The following is a 21,740-nucleotide window of genomic DNA, read 5'->3' on the forward strand; positions in this document are numbered from 1 at the left end:
TGAGCAAAGTGCCTTCCCTAAGCTGCCGTATACAGAGACCATTAGCCTGTCAAGGTCCCTATTGTCTATTCTGACCTGTAGCTTTCCAGGATCTTCCACATCACCTACCACCTGGTGCTTTTAACTGGAGATACTAAACTGGTCTTTGACCGTAATAAATAAATGATGATGATGAACTGGAGATACTAGAGATTGAACCTGGGACCTTCTGCATTTCAGGCTGTAGATAGGGAGAGCTACTTTTAATAGCCCCCTGTATGAAAAACATTGGGCAATTTTTTTTAACAAAAGCACACCACAAAGAGAGTCTAGCCTTCTGCATGCTCAGCTAATCACAGAAAGTATGGGCAAACAAATTGGGGCAAGAAACAGAAGTGGGACAAGAAATAAAAGTGGGGTACCATCCAGCATGGTGTAGTGGTTAAGAGTGGTGGTTTGGAGCGGTGGACTCTAATCTGGAGAACTGGGATTGATTCCCCACTCTTCCACATGAGCGGCGGAGGCGAATCTGGAGAACCGGGTTGGTTTCTCCACACCTACACAGGAAGCCAGCTGGGTGACCTTGGGTGAGGCACAGCTCTCTTAGAGCTGACTCAGCCCCACCTACCTCACAAGATGTCTATTGTGGGAAGGGGAAGGGAAGGAGATGGTAAGCCAGTTTGATTCTTCCTTACGTGGTAGAGAAAGTCGGCATATTAAAACCAACTCTTCTTCTTCTTCTTCTTCTTCTTCTTCTTCTTCTTCTTCTTCTTCTAATATAATGGCAAAACTTATCAGCAGCTCTAAGTCCATGTGCTTTGATAAAGATGTGAATGAAATCCTACTATGCTAGGAATGAACTGGAGCAAATCCAGCCACTGGGGATAGCTTAGGAGATCTCTGTATTTTAAGGTCTTCCTTTGATACTCTGAAGATCGGTGAGTCATACTTGCTGGGAATTAGACAGCGAGTTTTGTCTAAGTCAGGACAACAAAGATAGTTAAATGTTTATAGTTGTTTGCATAGTCACAGGGAACAGCGCTGGCCACTTAGCCAATGGTAATTGGTCAGTTAAGCTGGTACTGGTCATGTAACGTTCAGCTGCATTCCAAGAAGCAGCAGTTAAACTGCCGTTTTGTAGTTGGGAGAGACTTGCTATGTATAAGCACTTCTTCCTCAAGTTATGAGCAACATGACAGTTGCTATTTTGTATCCCAAGTTTACCCTCTCTATAATAAACATTTGTGTTATTAAAAGAAAGCTACATGTTCAGAGTCTTTGTGAGTGTGTGTGAACCATAATCCACAAGATCACGATCTCTTCGCATTTAAACTCAACAATACTGCTAGGCTTGGATATTCATTCTAAGAATGCCCCATAAATATGCATCTGTTATTTTTAACGATTGGTTCCAGCTGCTCTCCGGTTAATATCATGTGGATAATTTGAAGATAATTGGTAAGAACTCACTGTAAATAGTCAGGATTTAAACCGTTTTAGTCCGTACTAAATCACTGGAAAAAATGAACATTTTTGTGACATGTCTTTTTGAAAGGCACAAAATTTATAAAGGATTGCTGAATCGACAGCCATGATAGCGAAATGGAACCTCTGTATTCAGAGGCAGTCTACCTCCTAATAACAGACATTGGGGGTTAAACCAGGGGAGAAAGTCATTAACATTCATGCTCCACGTGTTCCATTACTGAGCTAGATGATCCTTGGATTAACCCAGCAAGGCAATTCTTATGCGGCGACGCAATGAAATGCTGATGTCTAAGTTGGAGGAAAGTCATCGTCATATATTTTAAAATCTATATTTCAATTACCTGTAGCACGATGGCAGCGTTGTTTGTTTGGCTCGACACAAGGAACCACAGCGGTGAATTAAGACAAACACTAAAATTAGTAATGCTTCGCCGATTTACTTGGCAATAAATAGTGATGGGATGATGAGATGAATCCTCATTCTGTTGGAAATTCCATCCACTAAATAAATTAGTAGTGTCATCAATATCATTTGCAACATTCACCCTCTGCAGCAGCTGGGTGAGTGGCACACGTCTTCGACCCCCCTGACCCCTGGCACTGCTGAGAACAGCAGCTGACTTGGTGAGGGCAAGACATCATGGGGCCTGGCTTCGGTTCTAATGGATAATTTGGCATCAGCAGTCAGCACATAATAGCAAAACGATGCGAACGTTGACATCTCTGCATCTCCCTGGCCTCTGGCACTGGTGGACGGAAGCCAGGGTAGCACGGCATACAATGGTGGGGTGAAAACAGGCTGCTCTCTCCTGGCTCATGTGAAGAAATAAGCCAGAGATATAAGAGTACCAGAGGAGCTGGAAGGTTAGACATGTTCCAAAGCATATTCTTGGATCATTGGGAGCTCATTTGTAAAAAGAAAGAAGAGAAGCAGAAGCAGGAGGAGGAGGAGGAGGAGGAGGGATGGACTTGGAGAACCCTGGAAAGTAGGGTTGCCAACTCCACATTGGAAATACCTGGAGATTTTTGGAGTGGGGCCTGAGAAGGGCGGGGTTTTGGGAGGAGATGGACTTCAATGCCATAGAGTCCACCTTCCAAAGTGGCCATTTTCTCCAGGGGAACTGATCTCTGTCGTCTGGAAATCAGTTGTAATAGTGGGGGATCTCCAGCCACCACCTAGAGGTTGGCAACCATACTGGAATAGGTCCTGTTCCTGTCCTTGTCATGTGCCCTGATGGAGGAAGACTCGCTGGGCGTAGGTCCGGTGGCAACCACTTCTCGTTACTTGGTCCAGCCTGGCCCAGCAAGCAGGTTGCAGCTAGACCCGGCCCAGCAGAGGCAGCCACCACACAACTCAGCCAGACTTTTCCCACAGGAAGGCTGCGAAGGGAGAGGACAGCTGAAGACAGGAGGGCAGATCTATAGGGTTGCCAGGTCCCTCTGCTCCACCGGCAGGAGCTTGATGGGGGCATGGCTGAGGGCGCACCCGACCTGTGTGAAGTGGACCCTCTAGCAATCTCCACCAAAACTCTATGGTTTCGGCGGAGATTGCTAGAGTGTCCACGTCGCTTCCAGGTAAACCTGGAAGTGACATCAGCGCGTTGCATGAATCGCACGCGCACCCAGCGCGCGCCTCCCCCTCCACCAGTCCCACTTTTGCCCATTGGCCAGCTGAGGGTTGGCGGGCAGCCCAGTGGATTGGTGGGCTTTTGCCAGGCCACATTGGGCAATTGCCAAGCCTAAAGACAGACAGACAGACAGACAGACAGACAGACAGACAGACAGACAGACAGACAGACAGACAGACAGACAGACAGATAGATAGATAGATAGATAGATAGATAGATAGATAGATAGATAGATAGATAGATAGATATAAAGGGGAAAATATAACTATACTCCTGAATGTAATGAATTATATAATTTTCCAAAAAGTTGATTTATAATTTTAAATGTCAGCTTATAATTGCTGAAACACTTCTGTCAACACAAAACAAACTATACAAGTTTTCACGATCTCTTTGTGTCTTTTTACAAGGCTTACACTTGTTTCGCATATCAGCTTCATCAGAATGTTGCTCTATATCTGGCCATTACAGGAGAATCTTGACTCCTCCATTGAGTCTCTCTGAATCAAATCCTGTTACTTTAAAACACAAATACACTTATAAAGCAACATTTCCAACATAAATATACTTAACATACTTTCACACCTATATGTTTAAATACAAAGAACATAACAAAGTTTACCCAAGCAGATTATAGGCAGGTTGGGTGGGCAGGACAGAAGGAAGCAGGAAAAGGGGAGAAGCTAAAAAGGTTGCCAGGGAAAGGAAAGAAGGATTAGTGATGGAGAGAGATATAGGATAAATGAGATCCCTCCCTGCAAGTCCTTGCAAGGCCCCCCTCTTGTAGTTATCAGTTTCCTATCTTTTTCCTTCAATATCCTACATCGGATTATTTTTAAAAAAGAGAACAGATAATCATCTCTACCACAGAAATCAGGTTAAGCCCGCATTGTGCCTCTTCCCATGCAACAGAGACCCATTCGTTCAAAGGAATAAATGCTTCCTTTCGAAACGAACAATAAGGCCAGATTTCATGAGTCCTCAGAGAATTATGTTTTCCTCCCTCCCCACCCCTTGTTCATTGAAATTCTTGAGGGTTTTGCTGGATCAGAGGCGCAGGGTACAAGTACGCTCTTGGATAAAAAGGAGTGTTGTTCATCACATGCAAAATTAATTTGGTGGAAAGTAATTTGGATTCATATGAATGGCAGGTCACAGACCTGGGGGTAACTGGCATTAAAGGAATTATGCTGAATTCTGGGACTCACGGTGTCTTCACAGAACGCGCCGCCTCTAACACAACACAAATGAAATCCGCAACAGCACTCCATACAAAGCCAAAATCTCATTGTTATTAATCTATGTACTGCTTAACCTTTAACTGGGTACCTCGCAGAAAATTAAAACAAGGGGCATGTCCTGGCTCAAAGACTTAGAATCTAAAGAGATAAAACTCAAAAAGGAAAAAAAAAAGACAGGAAGTAGGTTAAAATATACTCTCCAATTGCCCTATTTATCTGGACAGTTCTTATTTTCTCATACTGGGTGAATAATTGTCCTCGTGTGTCTGTTAAGTGTAGGGTTGCTAACTTCCAGGTTCTAGCGGGAGATCTGCTATTACAACTGATCTCCAGCCAATCAAGATCAGTTCCCCTGGAGAAAATGGCCGCTTTGGCAATTGGACTCTATGGCATTGAAGTCCCTCCCCTCCCCAAACCCTGCCTTCCTCAGGCTCTGCCCCAAAAACCTCCCGCCGGTGGTGAAGAGGGACCTGGCAACCCTAGTTAAGTGCCATTGAGTGGCTTCCGACTCATGGCGACCCTATGAATCAATGTCCTCCAAAACATCCTATTGCTAACAGCCTTGCTCAGGTCTTGCAAACTGAGGGTCATGGCTGCCTTTATAGAGTCAATCCTTCTCCTGTTGGGTCTTCCTCTTTTCCTCTTCATTGTCCTGGAGACCAAGCCCTATGAGGAAAAGCTGAAGGAGTTAGAAATGTTTCGTCTGGAGAAGAGGATGCTGAGGGGGGACATGATTGCTCTCTTTAACTATTTGAAGGGCTGTCACTTAGAAGAGGGCAGGGAGCTGTTCCTGTTGGCAACAGAGGATAGGACTCACAATAATTAGGAAAAAAACATCACAGTTCTGGTTGGGGGAAGGGCTGTGGCTCAGTGGTAGAGAAGGTCCCAGGTTCAATCCTTGGCATCTCCAGTTAGGGATCAGGTAGTAGGTGATGTGAAAGACCTCTGCCTGAGACCCTGGAGGATATGGACCATGGCTCAGTGATAGAGCATCTGTTTGGCACACCGAAGGCCCTGGGTTCGATCCCTGGCATCTCCAGTTAGGGATCAGGTAACAGGTGATGTGAAAGACCTCTGCCTGAGACCCTGGAGGATATGGACCATGGCTCAGAGGTAGAGCATCTGCTTGGCACACAGAAGGCCCTGAGTTCAATCCCCGGCATCTCTGGTTAACACGACAAGGTAGCAGGTGATATGAAAGACTTCCACCTGAGACCCTGGAGAGCTCCTGCCAGACCAAGAAGACAGTGCCGACCTCGATGGACCAAGGGTCTGATTCAGTATGAGGCCGCTTCACGCATGTCCATGCATGATATTATGTGACACTTTGCTTAGGCAAAACCAGGCTCTCGGCTTACTCACACTGCTCTTCCCATTCCGGGTCCTCCTTTTCATTGTGTTGGCAGAACTGCTGGGCTCGTTTGAGGCTCAGGTAAAGCTCTTGAGCTCGGCGCCCTTCCTGTTGACGGATCTGCTCTTCACCTCTCTGCCTCTCTTCTTCCTCCCGTTTCTAAACAAAGGAGAAGCAAGAAGACAGCTGTGAAGAAACAGCATATAAGAAAGTCTCCCGTGTCACGTGATTACAGCTCCCCGAAGCATTCTGTTGGCCAAGATGTCTGAAAATAGTACAACAGCTTCCACACAGCTGGAAGAAGAAGAAGAAGAAGAAGAAGAAGAAGAAGAAGAAGAAGAAGAAGAAGAAGAAGAAGAAGAAGAAGAGTTGGTTTTTATTCCCCACTTTTCTCTATCTTTAAGGAGTCTCAAACCGGCTTACAATTGCCTTCCCTTCCTCTCCCCGCAACAGACACCTGTTGAGGAAGGTGGGGCTGAGTTTGGAGAGAACTGTGACTGGCCCAAGGTTACCCAGCTGGCTTCATGTGGAGTGGGGAATCGAACTCAGTTCTCCAGATTAGAGACCACCGCTCCAAACTACAGCTCTTAACCCTACACCACGCTGGCTCAACCCCAGGGAGCCACTGTTTGTCCCATAGGCAAAACGTATGTGTAGCTATCATTACACAAATTACATTACACAAATTAAAATTACAGGAAAATGGTGGGGAGAGGTTGCAGTGCCTTCTCCATGTACCCCACAGACCTAACCTGAATCACACCTCTGTGCACCTGGTAAGCATGGAACTCCAGAGTGTTGACCGGAGTGGGTCATAGTTACCATATCACTTTAGTCGTTCCATATGGCTTCCAATTTGCTTCCGGTCTCAATTCAGGGTGCTCGTATTGACCTTTAAAGCCCTGTATGACCAACATACCAACATGCCTTCTTCCATATGAACCTACCCACTCACTCGGGTCATCTCCAGAGGTTCCTGCTTTGGTTGCCCCCGCCATCTGAGGCTAGAGGGGTGGCGACCCAAGAGAGGGCTTTTTCTGTCGTGGCAAGAAAACTTTGGAAATCCCTCTCCAGTGTCTTCCGCCAGTGGGCGATGACTTTTTTGTTTCACTTTGCCTCCCACCAAGAACCTTTATTGGACCACCTCCCAGGTATTGTTTGTTACGTGTTTTTATTGAATTATGTTATCCAGTTCCAGTGCAAAAAGAGCACCTGTATGCAAATGAGCATTTAGGCGTAACTTGATTATAAATTTCGGCGTATCTTCAAAGCGGCTGTTAAGTAGTAAACCACGGATACAGTAGCAGCCTTATCATTACCAGACAGCAGATAGATTAAGTGATAGTCAAGAGAACATACAGGAAAGTGTGAAATCAATGGCGTAATCAAAGAAGATCTTATAGAAGAATATAAATCACAACTGAATAAAAAATGGGTAAGTGTTTCTGTCTTTGCCTTTCCACACAGGCAGACTCTTTGTTCCATTGGGGTTTTCAAAAATCTGCCAGTTAATTAATTGAGAGGTAAGGCATTATGTCTGGCCAAGAAGAAAAGTCTGTGAAAAGTTGGAATGCTTAAGAATTCAAGATAATCTGGGAGCGCTGGAAAATATAGGGTGCTTTGTCCCAAGAAGGAGGGTGCACATTTCCTTCTAGCTAAGATCAAGTGTAGTATTATTTTATCATTGTAAATGTTTTTAATTGTTCAGATGTTTTATTGTTTTGACATGCACCCCCTTGGGGACCCTGATCGGGTGGAAAGGCAGAGTTAAAATGTTCTAAATAAAAATATATAATAATGATAATAGTAATGCCCAGGCTAGCCTGATCTCGTCAGATCTCAGAAGCTAAGCAGGATCAGCCCTGGTTAGTATTTGGATGGGAGACCACCAAGGAATACCACGGTTGCTGTGCAGAGGAAGGCACTTGGCAAATCACCTCTGTTCGTCTCTTGCCATGAAAAACCCCAAAGGGGTCACCATAAGTCGGCTGCGACTTGACGGCACTTTACACACACACAATAATAATAGTATTAATAATAGTATTAATATTATAATAATATAATAAATAACTCCCAGGGCACATGGGAGCCATAGTCCCTGTGGCAGTGGAGAATGACTTTGTAGCATGTGAACCGGCTTTTATTTGGAAACAGAGACTTTGAACAAAGGGAAGGATCTTATCGCTGAGTGAATGGGCAGAGGATTTGGGCATAGGTCTCCAGAGCCAGCGTGGTATAGTGGTTAAGAGTGACGGACTCTAATCTGAAGAACCGGGTTCGATTCCCTACTCTTCCATATGAGCGGCACACTCTAATTTGGTGAAGCGGGTTGGTTTCCCCACTCCTACATGTGAAGCCTGCTGGGTGACCTTGGACTAGTCACAGTTCTCTCAGAACTCTCTCAGCCCCACCTTCCTCACAAAGTGTCTGTTGTGGGGAAAGGAAGGAAAGGCAATAGTAAGCTGCTTTGAGACTCCTTAAAGGTAGAGAAAAGCAGGGTGTTACAACCATCTCTTCTTCTTCCAAAGGACAAATAAATGAGCAACATTTACCTGAACTGTAATGTCAAAATGTGTGTGTTAATTCTGGGCTCATTTTGCCATAGAAACTTTCCCAAAGCGCCATACCCACATCCAGATCAGAAGAGCAGCTAACAGCAGAGAAATCCAGATGGCTTCCCAGAAGTCTTTTAAAAAATCGCTTTGTTTCCATGAGGCGCATCGCCTTTTCGTTTCCTAACAGCTCTGCGCAGAGCTCAGATGGGCCTTGAGAAATGTGAGGGTGCGTAGTGGGAGTTTTAGTGCTGTCAAGATCTGAGGATCTTTCAAAAGATCCTCCAGTGCTTCTCTTATGACCTTTAAGAAACCAAAAAGGGCCTCCGGTTGTTTGACTGTTCAGAGAGGGAAAGTGCTTTTTTAAAAATGGGGGGGATACACTTAAGGAGAATTGACACTTTCTGTCAGGAAGGGGAAGGAAAGAACAGGCATACTTTGTCAAGTGTAAATAAATAAGGACAGGTGTCTTGGGTTTCAGCAAGATGGCTCACTTAGCAGTCCCATCCCCATTCCCCCAGCAAGCTGACAACGTTCCAAAATCCTTTTTGTCCATTGACATTTCCAAAACGATTGGTACCAAGTAAGTGATCTGCTAATTAGAAGCAATTATCATATTCTGGGAATACAGAATGGAAGCAAGTACAGGTTTCTAGCGTAGGCAAGGAATAAAGGTTCTGTGCCAGGTATTTCAAAAAGTTTTGTAAGAGCACCATCTCATCCAAAGGGCATTCAGTAGCAAATGCTATACTCCATGCCTAGGGTGGCCAACCTCCAGGTAGGGCTGTTGATTCGGTTCAGCCCGAACTGAAAATCAGCCGAATTTCCCCTGATTCGGTGGTTTTTAGTTTGAAAGGAACCAAACTCAAAACTGGCGGGCAACCGGGGGGGGGCGAATTCAGCGAGTTCGGGAGTTCGCGAATAAATCCGGCAAATTCGGGGCCGTCAGTAAGCAGCATTCTCCTCCCCCGGCCAATCGGTGGCCAAGCTGGGTCTTCTTCTGGCCAATCAGTCAGGATTGAGTACTGGAGGAATCAGCTGATGTGCGGCCCGGCCAGGGAGAGAGAGAGCGAGAGCGAAATCCTTGTGTGTGTGTGTGGGGGGGTGCTTGTGCACATTTGCTCATTCTGTGGCTGCAGGGGGTGTATTTTTTGGGGTACAGGCACAAAACTTTCAGTGGAGCTTCAGATGAAGCTTCTTAAGATACCCCCCACGTTTTGTAAACATTGGGTCAGGGGGTCCTGAGATATGGGCTCCCCCCTTTTTCTTTCCATGGCTGCAGGGGGCGCATTTTTGGGGGTACAGACCCCAAACTTTCAGTGGAGCTTCAGATGAAGCTTCTTAAGATACCCCCCAAGTTTTGTAAACATTGGGTCAGGGGGTCTCGAGATATGGGCTCTCCCCCTTTTCCCTCCCCCCTTTTTCCATTTATGTGGCTGCAGGGGGCACTTTTTTGGGGATATAGCCCCCAAACTTTCAGCATAGCTTCAGACAATCATTCTTAAGATACCACCCAAGTTTTGTAAAGATGGGTTCAGTGGGGGCAGAAATATCGCCTCCCCCCTTTTCTCTTTCCGTGGCTGCAGGGGGCGCATTTTTGGGGGTGCAGATCCCAAACTTTGAGCGGAGTTTCAGACAAGTGTTCTTAAGAGACACCCAAGTTTTGTGAACATTGGGTCAGGGGGTCCCGAGATATGGGCTTTCCCCTTTCCCCTCTCCCCTTTCCCCTATTGGGATGAATGGATCAGCCGATCCTGTGTGTGCATCTCCAGAGCAAAACGTCCCGTGCCTAATTGGAATCATCTTGGATTACAAGTCCTCCCCAGCCCCTCCTGATGGAACAGAAGACAGCCACAGTAAGACCCCTTTGGGGGCTTTAATCTATAATTTTTCTCCTGTGTATGTGTGTGTGTGGGGGGGAAAGCAGAGTCTGTGTGTGTGTGGGGAGGGAGCAGTTTCTGTGGGTGGGGGGGAAGCCAAAGGGGGCTTTCGTCAGTTCTGCCTGGGGTGTGTGTTCCCCCTCGAGTCTCTCGCTCCATGGTTTGAGGGGGGAGGTTTCAGTTGTGTGTCTTCTGGTTTTCCCTGTTGCAAAGGTGTTGTTTTACAAGGTTGTGTTGCTTTGCAGTTGCTTTGCAAACTGTTGTCGGGGCTGGGAGCTTTGTGCGTGGGCGGCAAGCTCTGCTGAGAGATGCACATTAAGGGTGGGGGACCCCTTTCAGGGCCCATATCTCAGCCCCCCCTGACCCAATCTTTACAAAACTTGGGGAGTCTTTCAATAAACGTCCTTTGAAGCTCTGCTGAAAGTTTGGGACCTCTAACCCCAAAAATGCCCCCCCAGAGCCGCGGAAAGGCGCAATTGTGTTTTTAATGGCTTTATTCGGCTGAATTTTTTTCCCGAACTTTGAATTCCCGCTGAATTGAACGGACCCGAAGTGGGGGAGTTCGGACTTCGGCATATCCCAAATCTAAACGGGCCGAATTTGGCCGAATCCGAACTATACCGAATTTTTTTAAATTCAACAGCCCTACCTCCAGGTACTAAAAACCAAATAACAGCAGTAACAACCAATACCACGTATATGCAAAAGGTGAGGGTTGTTCAGGTGGAACTGTACATAAAGCACATACAATATACGTGACAAATACAAAAATCTGGGACCCTATGCCAAGAGTCCCACGCAATAAAGTCCAAGAGTAGAGACCAAACACAACTTGTGAAAGCCGGTCTCCTTAACAAGCATCGTCACAACGTGCTGTGTAGCTTTTGTGCTTGGACACTTAGGTTCCCTTGACCTGTATCAAAGGCGTAATAACAATACAGGGATCCAGTATTATTCCTGTTTCGATTTGAAAAATCTTCCTCAGGATACAACATGGGCTGCTATGTATTGTTATTACGCCTTTGACCGGCTTTCACAAGTTGTATTTGGTCTCTAATCTTGGACTTTATTGCGTGGGACGTTTGGCATAGGGTCCCAGATTTTTGTATTTGTCACGTATATTATATGTGCTTTATGTACATTTTCACCTGAACAACGCTCACCTTTTGCATATATGTGTTATTGGTTGTTACTGCTGTTATTTGGTTTTTACCTACTGTGGCAGCAGACACAAACCTCCAGGTACTAGCTGGAGATCTCCTGCTATTACAACTGATATCCAGCTGATAGAGATCAGTTCACCTAGAGAAAATGGCCACATTGGCAATTGGACTCTATGGCATTGAAGTCCCTCCCTGCCCCAAACCCCACCCTTCTCAAGCTCTGCCCCAGAAATCTCCAGCTATTTCTCAACCTGGAGCTGGCAAGCATAGAGTCCAATTGCCACAGAGTCCAATTGCCAAAGCAGCCATTTTATCCAGGGGAATTGATTTCTATCACCTGATCAGTTATAATAGTGGGTGATCTCCAGCCGCCACCTGGAGGTTACTATGAAAGAGAACACCTCTGTACTTATACCTATGGGTTTGGAGATTAGCACAGGAGCGAATTAATATAGCAAAGTGCAAAATATATTGAGTGCAGAAATCTCTGATGGTACCAACTGGACCTTCTCTTCTGTTTTCCATGTTATGGACTTAAGTGGAATTCTACATTTGAAACTTTAGGATCCATATCCAGGATTAAATAGGACTTTTTCTTTTGTATATAATTGTTTGGGATAGCAACAATTGTCTGTATATATTTGATGTTGTGCTATTGTAGCACTCAATATATTTTGCACTTTGCTATATTAATTCGCTCCTGTGCCAACTAACCACCTGGAGGTTGGCAACCCGATGCATTGCGCGAGAGGGAGATGTATCCAAGCTGTGCAGGATTGCGGCCTTAGTCTTAACGAGAGTAGATAATCAAAGCAGATCTTTTTTTAAAAAAAAAGTTTCAAAAACTTCTGGGGGGGAAACAAGCACAGGTTTTTAACCTCAGCATATTGCAACAAAATACATTGTTAATCCTGAAGGAGGGGGATCAACCATGAAAACGCCTTTGGAAATGCCAGATCCTTCTCACTTGCTCCTCAAGACATTAACGCCCCTGCACTTTACACACACACACACACACTGTGAGCATTATGCCATTTCACAGCCACCAGGCAGATGCAATCTGTGACATACAGTGAGGAGACCCCCTTGCACAATAAATGTCTCTCGACAGGATCCTCTTATATTTGCTATGTTAATCAAGTAACACAACGCAGCAATAAAATCTGTGACAGAGCCTGAAGGGGGCCGGAAGAGAATTCTTTCCTAGAGAGAGAAAACTATTTTCCTTTGTCAAGTATGGAGAGAGTTTTAATTAAAGTCAAAAGAGAGACGTGTAGGAGTAAAAAAACAAAACACAAAACAAAACGCCTTTCCTGTGCGCAACGCTGTCACGGTGCGTCAAGAAATTATTTCCTGCTTCTCTTCTAGGACAGCGAACCACTTTGAAGGCATGTTAACAGTGCAATCCTAAGCGGTTTCACCTTTCTACGTTTAGGATTGCGCGGTAAATTCTCAGAGGTCAACACACACCGTGATCTCCTTGGCCAGATTAATGGATAGGGTTGCCAGCTCCGGGATGAGAAATACCAGGAGGTTTCAGGGGCTGAGCCTGAAGAGGGCAGGGTTTGGGGAGGAATTTCAATGGGGTATAATGCCATAGAGTCCACCATCCAAAGTGGCCATTTTCTCCAGGGGACCTGATCTCTGTCATCTGGAAATCAGTTGTAATAGTGGGGGATCTCCAGCCACCACCTAGAGGTCACAACAAAAAGCAGGCACTTATGGCAGAGAAGCACAAAACTACAACTGCTTAACACAAGAAATCCATGTATTGTGGCCAATAACAAAGATAAAAGACAAGATACATATATAAGGTCCCGAAATGGTTACACAAGGAATAAATCAAGAGACCATGAAGGTTAAAATAGTCCAAGAATGCAAAGTAAGGAAGATAGGTTTCCGGTAGGGTGTCCTATTCCTTACTTTGGCATTCTTGGACTTTTTTGACCTTCATGGTCTCTTGATTTATTCCTTGTGTAACCATTTCGGGACCTTATATATGTATCTTGTCTTTTATCTTTGTTATTGGCCACAATACATGGATTTCTTGTGTTAAACAGTTGTAGTTTCGTGCTTCTCTGCCATAAGAGCCTGCTTTTTGTTGTAACCCCCACTCTCGGGGCACTAGCCTTCTTAGTTTGATTTCCACCACCTAGGGTTTGGCAACCATACTGGAATAGGTCCTGTTTCTGTCCTTGTCATGTGCCCTGATGGAGGAAGACTCGCTGGGTATAGGTCCGGTGGCAACCACCAAAGACTCACTGTTCCCTTTACTTGGTCCAGCCTGGCCCAGCAAGCAGGTTGCAACTAGACCCGGTCCAGCAGAGGCAGCCACCACACAACTCAGCCAGACTTTTCCCACAGGAAGGCTGCGAAGGGAGAGGACAGCTGAAGACAAGAGGGCAGATCTATAGGGTTGCCAGGTTCCTCTGCTCCACCGGCAGGAGCTTGATGGGGGCATGGCTGAGGGCGCACCTGACCCGTGTGACGTGGACCCTTTAGCAATCTCCACCAAAACTCTATGGTTTTGGCGGACATTGCTAGAGCGTCTGCGTCATTTCCGGGTTAACCTGGAGGTTGGCAACCAGTCAGCTTTCAGCCATCCCCTCCACGAAGCCCCAGGAAGCCATTGATACCGGAGAGGTTAGCAGCCATCTGGCTGCTGGCTTCTCCAGGAGCCCTTTTGGTATGATTTATTATTAATTCGATTAAAATATAATTATCCCTCACCCTCCCATAGGTAACCCATCACCCAAATGCAGGGGGAGGGGAGCGTCGCATCTTAGCCTTGGTTGCCTCTCTCTTCATTTTAATTGTACTTAATCTAATTAATGACAAATCATCCTATCAAAAGAAAAAAATAGCAGAGGGCGCCTGGAGAAGTAAGCAGCCACATGGCTGCTTACCTCTCCAGTCCCTGAGGATCACAGGGCATGGGTAGCTGAGCCCTGTGCTTCCCCACGATCTCCAATCACAGGGGAGGGGAAGCCAACTGCCAGGCTGCCGTCCAGGGCTTAGCTTAGCTTTCTCTCCCCTGCATGCTCCGTGATCACAGGGGACGGGTAGCTGAGCCCTGGCCTGCAACACTGGCTTTTTTTTTCTTTTCTGGTAACACTTGGGTTGTAAAATGACCACTCGTCGGGGGCAGAGGGGAGCTGGCGGGGTGGTGGTGGTGACACTTTTCTAACAATAAACACGACAGCCAATTACAAAGCAGTGTTTTCAAGGGGATAGGGACTCAGACACTTCTGGATTTCTTCTGGTGATTCTGCAGTACTTCAGTAACCCCAGGACTTTCTTCAGGGCAAACAACCACCATGCATAGGATTTTGAGAATTCGGCTCAGAAAAGTGTGGGCCAAGAGACTATCGAGCCCAAGGTTAAATTCCCATGCATGAAAGACCGTGATCGTTCACTATTCCCATGAATGAGGAGAACATGTTGCAAAAGAAAGAAAGAAATCCAGAGAAAAACGAGCTCCTAAACCACCCCCAAAATTACTGGCCTGACTTAGGTCGTTTATACATGGGTATTTTCACTCACATTCACCACTCATCTGTCTCAGTTGTTCCTTGGAGTTATAATGGAGTTTTCCCTCCATTAGAGATGACCTCGTTGCCAGCCCTCACAAATCCCAGGACTTCTTGTCCCTCTATTAACTGATTCTTCCCTCTCCTCTGAGCTCAGTCCGCTTGAAATCCCCATGCATAAGGCAAAGCGTGGGACACAGAAGCTTGGTTTCTTTCACGACAAGCAGACAGCCAATTTTACAAAGCAGCATGTCAAGGGGTGGGGATTCAAATGCTTCCTCAGAGTTCTTTTTGAGCAGAAGGCTTTTAAAAACAGGGGTTAGATTTCTCCCTTCCTCCCGGGTTTCTTTCAAATAGCTCCATTTTTTGTTTTTGTTCTTAAAATGCTTTTTATGTGCAATTGGATTTGGGGGGGGACTTTTTTTACAGCCAGTTATAAAGCAGAATTTCAAGGGTTGGGGATTCAAATACTTCCTGATTTGAGCTTGGAGACTGCTGGTGCATAGACTTCCAACAGGAAGGTGTGGGTCCAGCGAGCAATGAACCTCAAGTAAAACTCCCATGCATGAACGACCTTAATCTCACACCATAAAATTAAATCCTTCTCCTCTTAAGAAATGCTAAGGGTAGATTAGTATTGGCAAGAGGAAGAAGGAATCGTTATTCACCCTGATAAGTGAAAATATCATTTCTTTCATCTGGCCAGGTTGAGTGTCCTGATCTGTGTCAAAAAGAATAAAAGTTATTTTTAAAAGTGGAGCCTGATCAAACTGTGTCATTAAAGGTTAGACACATCAGGAAAACGGATGACACTGTTTAATTTCCAAAATCAAAAAGCTTCCCGGTGATGAAACTTTAATGGAGTTCATGATTTTCTTCCTCTGTCTCTCTCTCTCTCTCTTTTTGGAGACCGTTTCAAATATGGTCCCAGTCATCTTCTTAGAAAGATGACTAATGACATACTGAATATTTTAAACTCAGTAAAGTGGTCTTGTTAACTGATCTGCATATCATTCCAAAACCCTGAATCATTCATAAAAGTTACACTTCTTCGAGGCTTCAATGGTCTTTTATGCATGGCGGTTTCACTCACCATCACCCCTCTGTCCACTTCGGGGTTTTGGATTATGAATGTTGTTTCCGACCATGGCACAGAGTGGTAAGCTGCAGTACTGCAGTCAAAAGCTCTGTTCACAACCTGAGTTCGATCCCGACAGAAGTCGGTTTCAGGTAGCCGGCTCAAGGTTGACTCAGCCTTCCATCCTTCCGAGGTCGGTAAAATGAGTACCCAACTTGCTGGGGATAAAGTGTAGATGACTGGGGGAGGCAATGGCAAACCATCCCATAGACATAGTCCGCCTAGTAAACGCTGGGATGTGACGTCACCCAAGGGGTCAGTAATGACCCGGTGCACATTTACCTTTTTCTGACCGTCAGAGGTTGCCTTGCTCTCCCCGTGTTTCCCCGCATTTTGTCCATGTTTTCAAATTTGAGATAAAACAGGTCCATCAAAACCAGGGCAAAACAAGGGGAAACGCGGGGGAGAGCAAGGCGACCTCTGATGGTCAGAAACGGCATGCATAATCCAAACAAAGACCTGAAGTAATCAGAGGGGTGATGGCAAGTGAAACAGCCATGCATAAACAACCAATGACTTCAAGTCAAACATGAATGGATTTTTAGGTGAAGCACCTTTGCATGTGAGTTTCCCCTTTCCAAAAAATTGGTTGCACGGAGGAAAGTCGTTTCTTTTATGTGACGGTGAAGCTGGACTCCACTAAGTTTGAAATCATAGGCGCACTTATACTTAGGAGTAAGCCCCGATAACCTGAATAAGACTTATTTCTGAATAAACATGCTTAGCATTTCATTGTACCTGTGCAGAAGGGCTTCACGCTGGCAGGTTAATGCAGCAGAAAGATTGTCCATGAAGCATAACGTCTGCACAGAGAGCATCCCTATTTTAAAATATTATTTTCAAGCCATCAAATGAAGAAGCTGCTTCTAATATGGAAATGGGAAGTGGAAACAAGCTTCAGGGTTTATAGTGTTTGACAACATACTGGAACACTTTTAAGGCTATAGTTTTTTGTTTTGTTTTGAGATAATGAGGACTTAGCCCAAATGACCCGGGCGGTGAAGGGGTGCACATTCAATAATGTACCTGCAAATCTGTTTGTTTGTTTTCCTCCTGGAACACTGGCTTGTATCCTACCACTCTACCAATAGGGTTGCCAGCTCCGGGTTGGGAAATACCTGGAGATTGTGGGGGTGGAGCCTGAGAAGGATGGGGTTTGGGGAGGGGAGGGACTTCAATGACGTATATTGCCATAGAGTCTACCTTTCAAAGTGACCAGTTTCTCCATGGGAACTGATCTCTGCCACCTGGAGAGCAGTTGTGATCCCAGGAGATTACCCAGGTTGGCAACCCTAATCATAAAATATAATAAACGCTTCCAGCTGAGTGTGTATGTGTGTGTGTGTAATGTGCTGTCAAGTTGTAGCAGAGCTATTGTGACCCCATGGCGTTTTCAAGGCAAGAGACTAACAAAGGTGGTTTGCCATTGCCTGTCCCTGTGTAGTGACCCTGGATTTCGTCAAGTGCTAACTAGGGCTACCTGCTCCAGGTGGGGAAATACCTGAAGATTAGTGGGGGGGGCGGAGCCTGAGGAGGGCATGGTTTGGGGAGGGCAGGGACTTCAATGGGGTAGAATGCCATAGACTCCACCTTTCAAAGTGACTGGTTTCTCCAGATGAATTGAACTCTGTCACCTGGAGATGAGTTGTAATAGCAGGAGATCTCCAGCTACCATCCGGAAGTTGGCAACTCTAGTTCCTGGTGATTCCTAGAGCTACCCTTTGTCACTTCTGGGTAGCTCCAGGAAAACTTCTTACTCTATAGTAAGTAGTTGTTGTAAATAGAGATCAGCCTCCACCTGGAGGTTGGCAGCCCTATCGACCAACCCTCTCTCAACCTAAATGGCTTCTCTGTCAGAGGAAGAATCCCAGGATAAGCAGGTCTGTCCCAGGATAGGCAGGAGAGGTAAAAAGCTGAAAGCAGGAATCCGAAAGGACTGACATGACACATGCAATCTAATATGAGGATCGGATCATTTTCATATTGGGTTGGCAACTCTTAGAACGCAAAATTTGGCAAGAGGATCCAGCCAAGGAACCACCCACCCACGACTAGGACCAGCAGAGTCAAGGAGTGGAACTAAATGGATGAAAGGGAACAGCCCATGTGCTCAGGAGAAGACCTGATGGGTCAAAAGTTGGAGCCAACAGAAAGTGTTCATTTAAGTGCCCACCCCTCTTTCTTTGGCTGAGCGATCAGGAGGGAAGGGAAAGCAGAAAAGGCAGCCAAAGAAAGCGGCAATGTTTAGAGAAGCTGCTTTTGAGGCACAGAAGACCCAGGGGCAGAAAAGAAAATTGTCTGCCAACCTAGTGCTAAAAAGGCTTAGAGGCACATCACAGCAAATGCCTTAGCCTAAAAAGGCATTAAAGGGATGTAAAATGTATTATTCTGTATTAGAATGTTCGTTGATTTTTGAGAATGCTTATGGACTTGGAGGCTAACCAATAGGTTTTCCAGGTCCCTCCACTGGCGGGAGGTTTTTGGGGCAGAGCCTGAGAAGGGTGGGGTTTGGGGCAGGGGGGACTTCAATGCCATAGAGTCCAATTGCCAAAGCGGCCATTTTCTCCAGGTGAACTGATCTCTATTGGTGGGAGATCAGATGTAATAGCAGGAGATCTCCAGCCACGACCTGGAGGTTGTAGATAGATAAAGAAGCACGGAGGAGCAAACTAACTCAGTTAGTGAACAAATATTATTCAATTCTATACATACATACAAAAATGAGTGCAGATGAAGTGTATGTGCCAACAAAGCTACATACAAATCACAACAAGGTGCGATGAACTTCGTGATGCCACAGCGCAAATTGCAGACAGTGTCTAAAACACTCAGCACAGTCCAGCTAACAACAACTGGCCCCAATCCGACACGCAGATGCAGTCCAATGGAGCGCCAGGACGTGGATTCTAGATATTTCCAGCATTTTGATGATCTTCTTCAGCTATCCGTTGTGCAAAAGAACAAACTGTGGGTTTGTTGGCACAGACACTTCCCCTGCACTCATTTTTGTATGTATGCACAGAACTAAATAATGTTTGTTCACTAATTGAGTTAATTTGAGCCTCCGTACTTCTTTATTTACCTACAGCCTCACTTTTGCAGCATAGGTTTTTGTTTATTTGTACCACCTGGAGGTTGGCAACCCTACCATTAAAGCACAGCAAACAAGCTGTGTTCATGCCTGATGGTGACAAGCCTGTTTAACCATAGTTTGTCACGACATTGGAATGCAACCAGTGACTTGCTTTTACAATTTTACTTTAGAGTTCATACAATGCGTTTCCACAGATGCATAGGCTCTTGCCATGTCCCCCCCCCCTTTAAATGTCATCAAAATAATTCCAAGAAATTTGCAGGCATAAATAAAAACATCCTTTGCCGTTGTGTTTACTAGCCCTCCTCCTATGCATGTTTAGCTGCAATTTCAAACACAGATTAAGAAGATGCGACTTCCTCCATCAGGTTTTCTCCATGGACGGACACAACTTCACCTGCTCTATTTCTGATGCTGTTAAAAGGAAAGCAGCAGGGCCAGAGAAAGCAATGGCAACCCTAGAGGCCAAAAAAATGTGCGGCAAACTAACTTTTGCTACCCTTCTTTTTTGCCTTAAGCATAAATAGAGAGGGACAAAAACGTTGCACCTGGACGTTTTGAAACTGGGAATTGCGGAATTTCTGCAAGGCTGGTGACCCTAGGACAAACCTGACAGAACTCCCTTGACTTCTGTGGCATCTGACCCTCCTCACTCTTTTCAGCTGAAGAAATCGTCCTGAGGTTTTCTGCTGAATCTCTTACAGCTGATCTGTATGGCTCACAAAACTGTGAGAAGTTTCGATCTGCTCTGCTTGGGATGAGGATAGTGTGAATTCTCACATTCGGATGGTGGAGCTTCTCTGAAGGGCTCTTAAGGGGTCACAGGTCAAGAGGCTTTTGCACGCTAAGGAAGAGAAGAGCCGAACCTCTACTATTACATTCAGAATACTTTTTTTTAAAAGCTGCTCTAAGTGCAGTGCCATTATTATGACCCTTACTTTGCTTTACAGGTACTTTGGTTTGTTAAGCACAGGGGAAATTATTCAAAATTCACAGAGCAGGCTAGTCAAGCAGACTGACCAGTAATAAGAGACCAATGAGATGGATCCAAAGTTCAGTTCTATTAACAGAAGGCACCTCCATCAGTGGAAAACTGCCTCCTCCACTCCCAACCACTACAGCTTAATAGGATCCCTGAAACACGCTTGCCATACCCCCACCAGGGGTGGGTAGGGTTGTCGACCTCCAGGTACTAGCTGGAGATCTCCTGCTATTACAACTAATCTCCAGCCGATAGAGATCAGTTCACCTGGAGGAAAAGGCCACTTTGGCAATTGGACTCTAAGGCATTGAAATCCTTCTCCTCCTCAAACCCTGCCCTCCTCAGGCTCTGCCCCCAAAACCTTCCACCGCTGGCAAAGAGGGACATGGCAACCCTAGGGGTGGGGCTAGGGTTGCCAGCTCTAGGTTGGGAAATACCAAATACCTGAGGAGGGTGGGGTTTGGGAAGGGGAGGGACTTAAAATCTGCCGGTTTGATTCTGCCTTGTGATAGAGAAAGACAGCATATAAAAACTAATTATTCTTCTTCTTCTTCAATGGGGTGTAATGCCATAGAGGTCATTTTCTCCAGGTGAACTGATTTCTGTTGCCTGGAGATCAGTTGTAATAGCAGGAGATCTACAGCTACCACCTGGAGGTTGGCAACCCAAGTGTGGCATCCTCGTCTAGGTCCCCTTGCCCCACAGCTGATCAACTGGCTGTCAGGAGGACTTACCGACAGCACAGGGAGGCCTAGGCCGGCACCAGTTCCGGGGAGGGTTGCCAGGTCCCCCCTCTACTCCGGCGGCAGGTTTTGGGGGCAGAGCTGGGGCGAGTATCGCATGTGCATGGCTGCACGCAACGTGAATACGTTTACGCCTGGAAGAGCCACATCACAACGGGCTGTTTTACCACTCAACCCAAGGGTGTAAACCAGAAGTGACATAATTGTGTCACGTGCAATCTCTGTTCCTGAACTGGCTGATGGATTGGCGGGCAATTTCTCGCCATTCCGAGCGACCTGGCAACCCTGCTTCCGGCATGCACTGGAAGTGATAACATCCTGTTGCCAGTGACGTAGGATGCTCTGGTATCTGGGCAAAAATTCGATGGTTGTTGAGCAGGAGGTAAGATCTAATTCTGTCAGCCCCAATTCTTTCAGCCCAAATTCTGAGAGGTGCCTCACACAGCTCCAGCTAGCCAGCTTAATAAGCTCAGTGGTGGACTGAAAAATGTATCAGGGAGTGGGAGCCCAAGTGGTACAGTGGTTAGTCTGCCAAACTAGAACCTGAAAAATTCAGGTTCGAATCCCCAGTCAGTCATAAATCACACCGGGTAACCTTTGGGCAAGCCGCTCTCTCTCTCGCTCAACCTAACCCACTCACACAGGGCTGTTGCGAGGATAAAATGGAGAAGGGGAATCACGTCCATCATTCTCAGCTCCTTGGAGGAAGAGCAGGATAAAAATGCACTAGAAGCAAACCTTTAATTCCTCCTGGATTTTCTCTTCCAAGAGTTTGGCGGCTTTGCGATCTTCCATCTCTATCTTCCACTTTTCGGCAACGATTCGAGCTTTCTCCTTCGCCATAGCATCCCGGAACTTCTTTGTAATTTCCTCTTCTTTTTTCTTCCTTTAAAAATAATGCAGAGAAGGGTTTTGTTTTGTTTTAAATGCAGAGACTCCTGTTTTAAAAATGTAAGTGGTAGTGGAGAGCC

The 21,740-nt window shown here is 45.8% G+C and overlaps 1 protein-coding gene across 1 annotated transcript in view; it reads right to left on the reverse strand.

Annotated features, from left to right (window-relative positions):
- The window catches only part of SH2D4B (SH2 domain containing 4B), a 129,929-nt gene that overhangs the window by 56,107 nt on the left and 52,082 nt on the right, over positions 1-21,740 (reverse strand). Inside the window, exons 5-6 of the mRNA XM_056850106.1 lie at positions 21,508-21,655; positions 5,699-5,846 (exon numbers count right to left, since the gene is read on the reverse strand). Of these exons, the coding sequence (XP_056706084.1) occupies positions 5,699-5,846; positions 21,508-21,655 (296 nt within the window). The remainder of the gene's footprint in view (positions 1-5,698; positions 5,847-21,507; positions 21,656-21,740) is intronic.

The sequence above is a fragment of the Euleptes europaea genome, chromosome 5, assembly GCF_029931775.1.
Source record: "Euleptes europaea isolate rEulEur1 chromosome 5, rEulEur1.hap1, whole genome shotgun sequence".
Classification (NCBI taxonomy): domain Eukaryota; kingdom Metazoa; phylum Chordata; class Lepidosauria; order Squamata; family Sphaerodactylidae; genus Euleptes; species Euleptes europaea.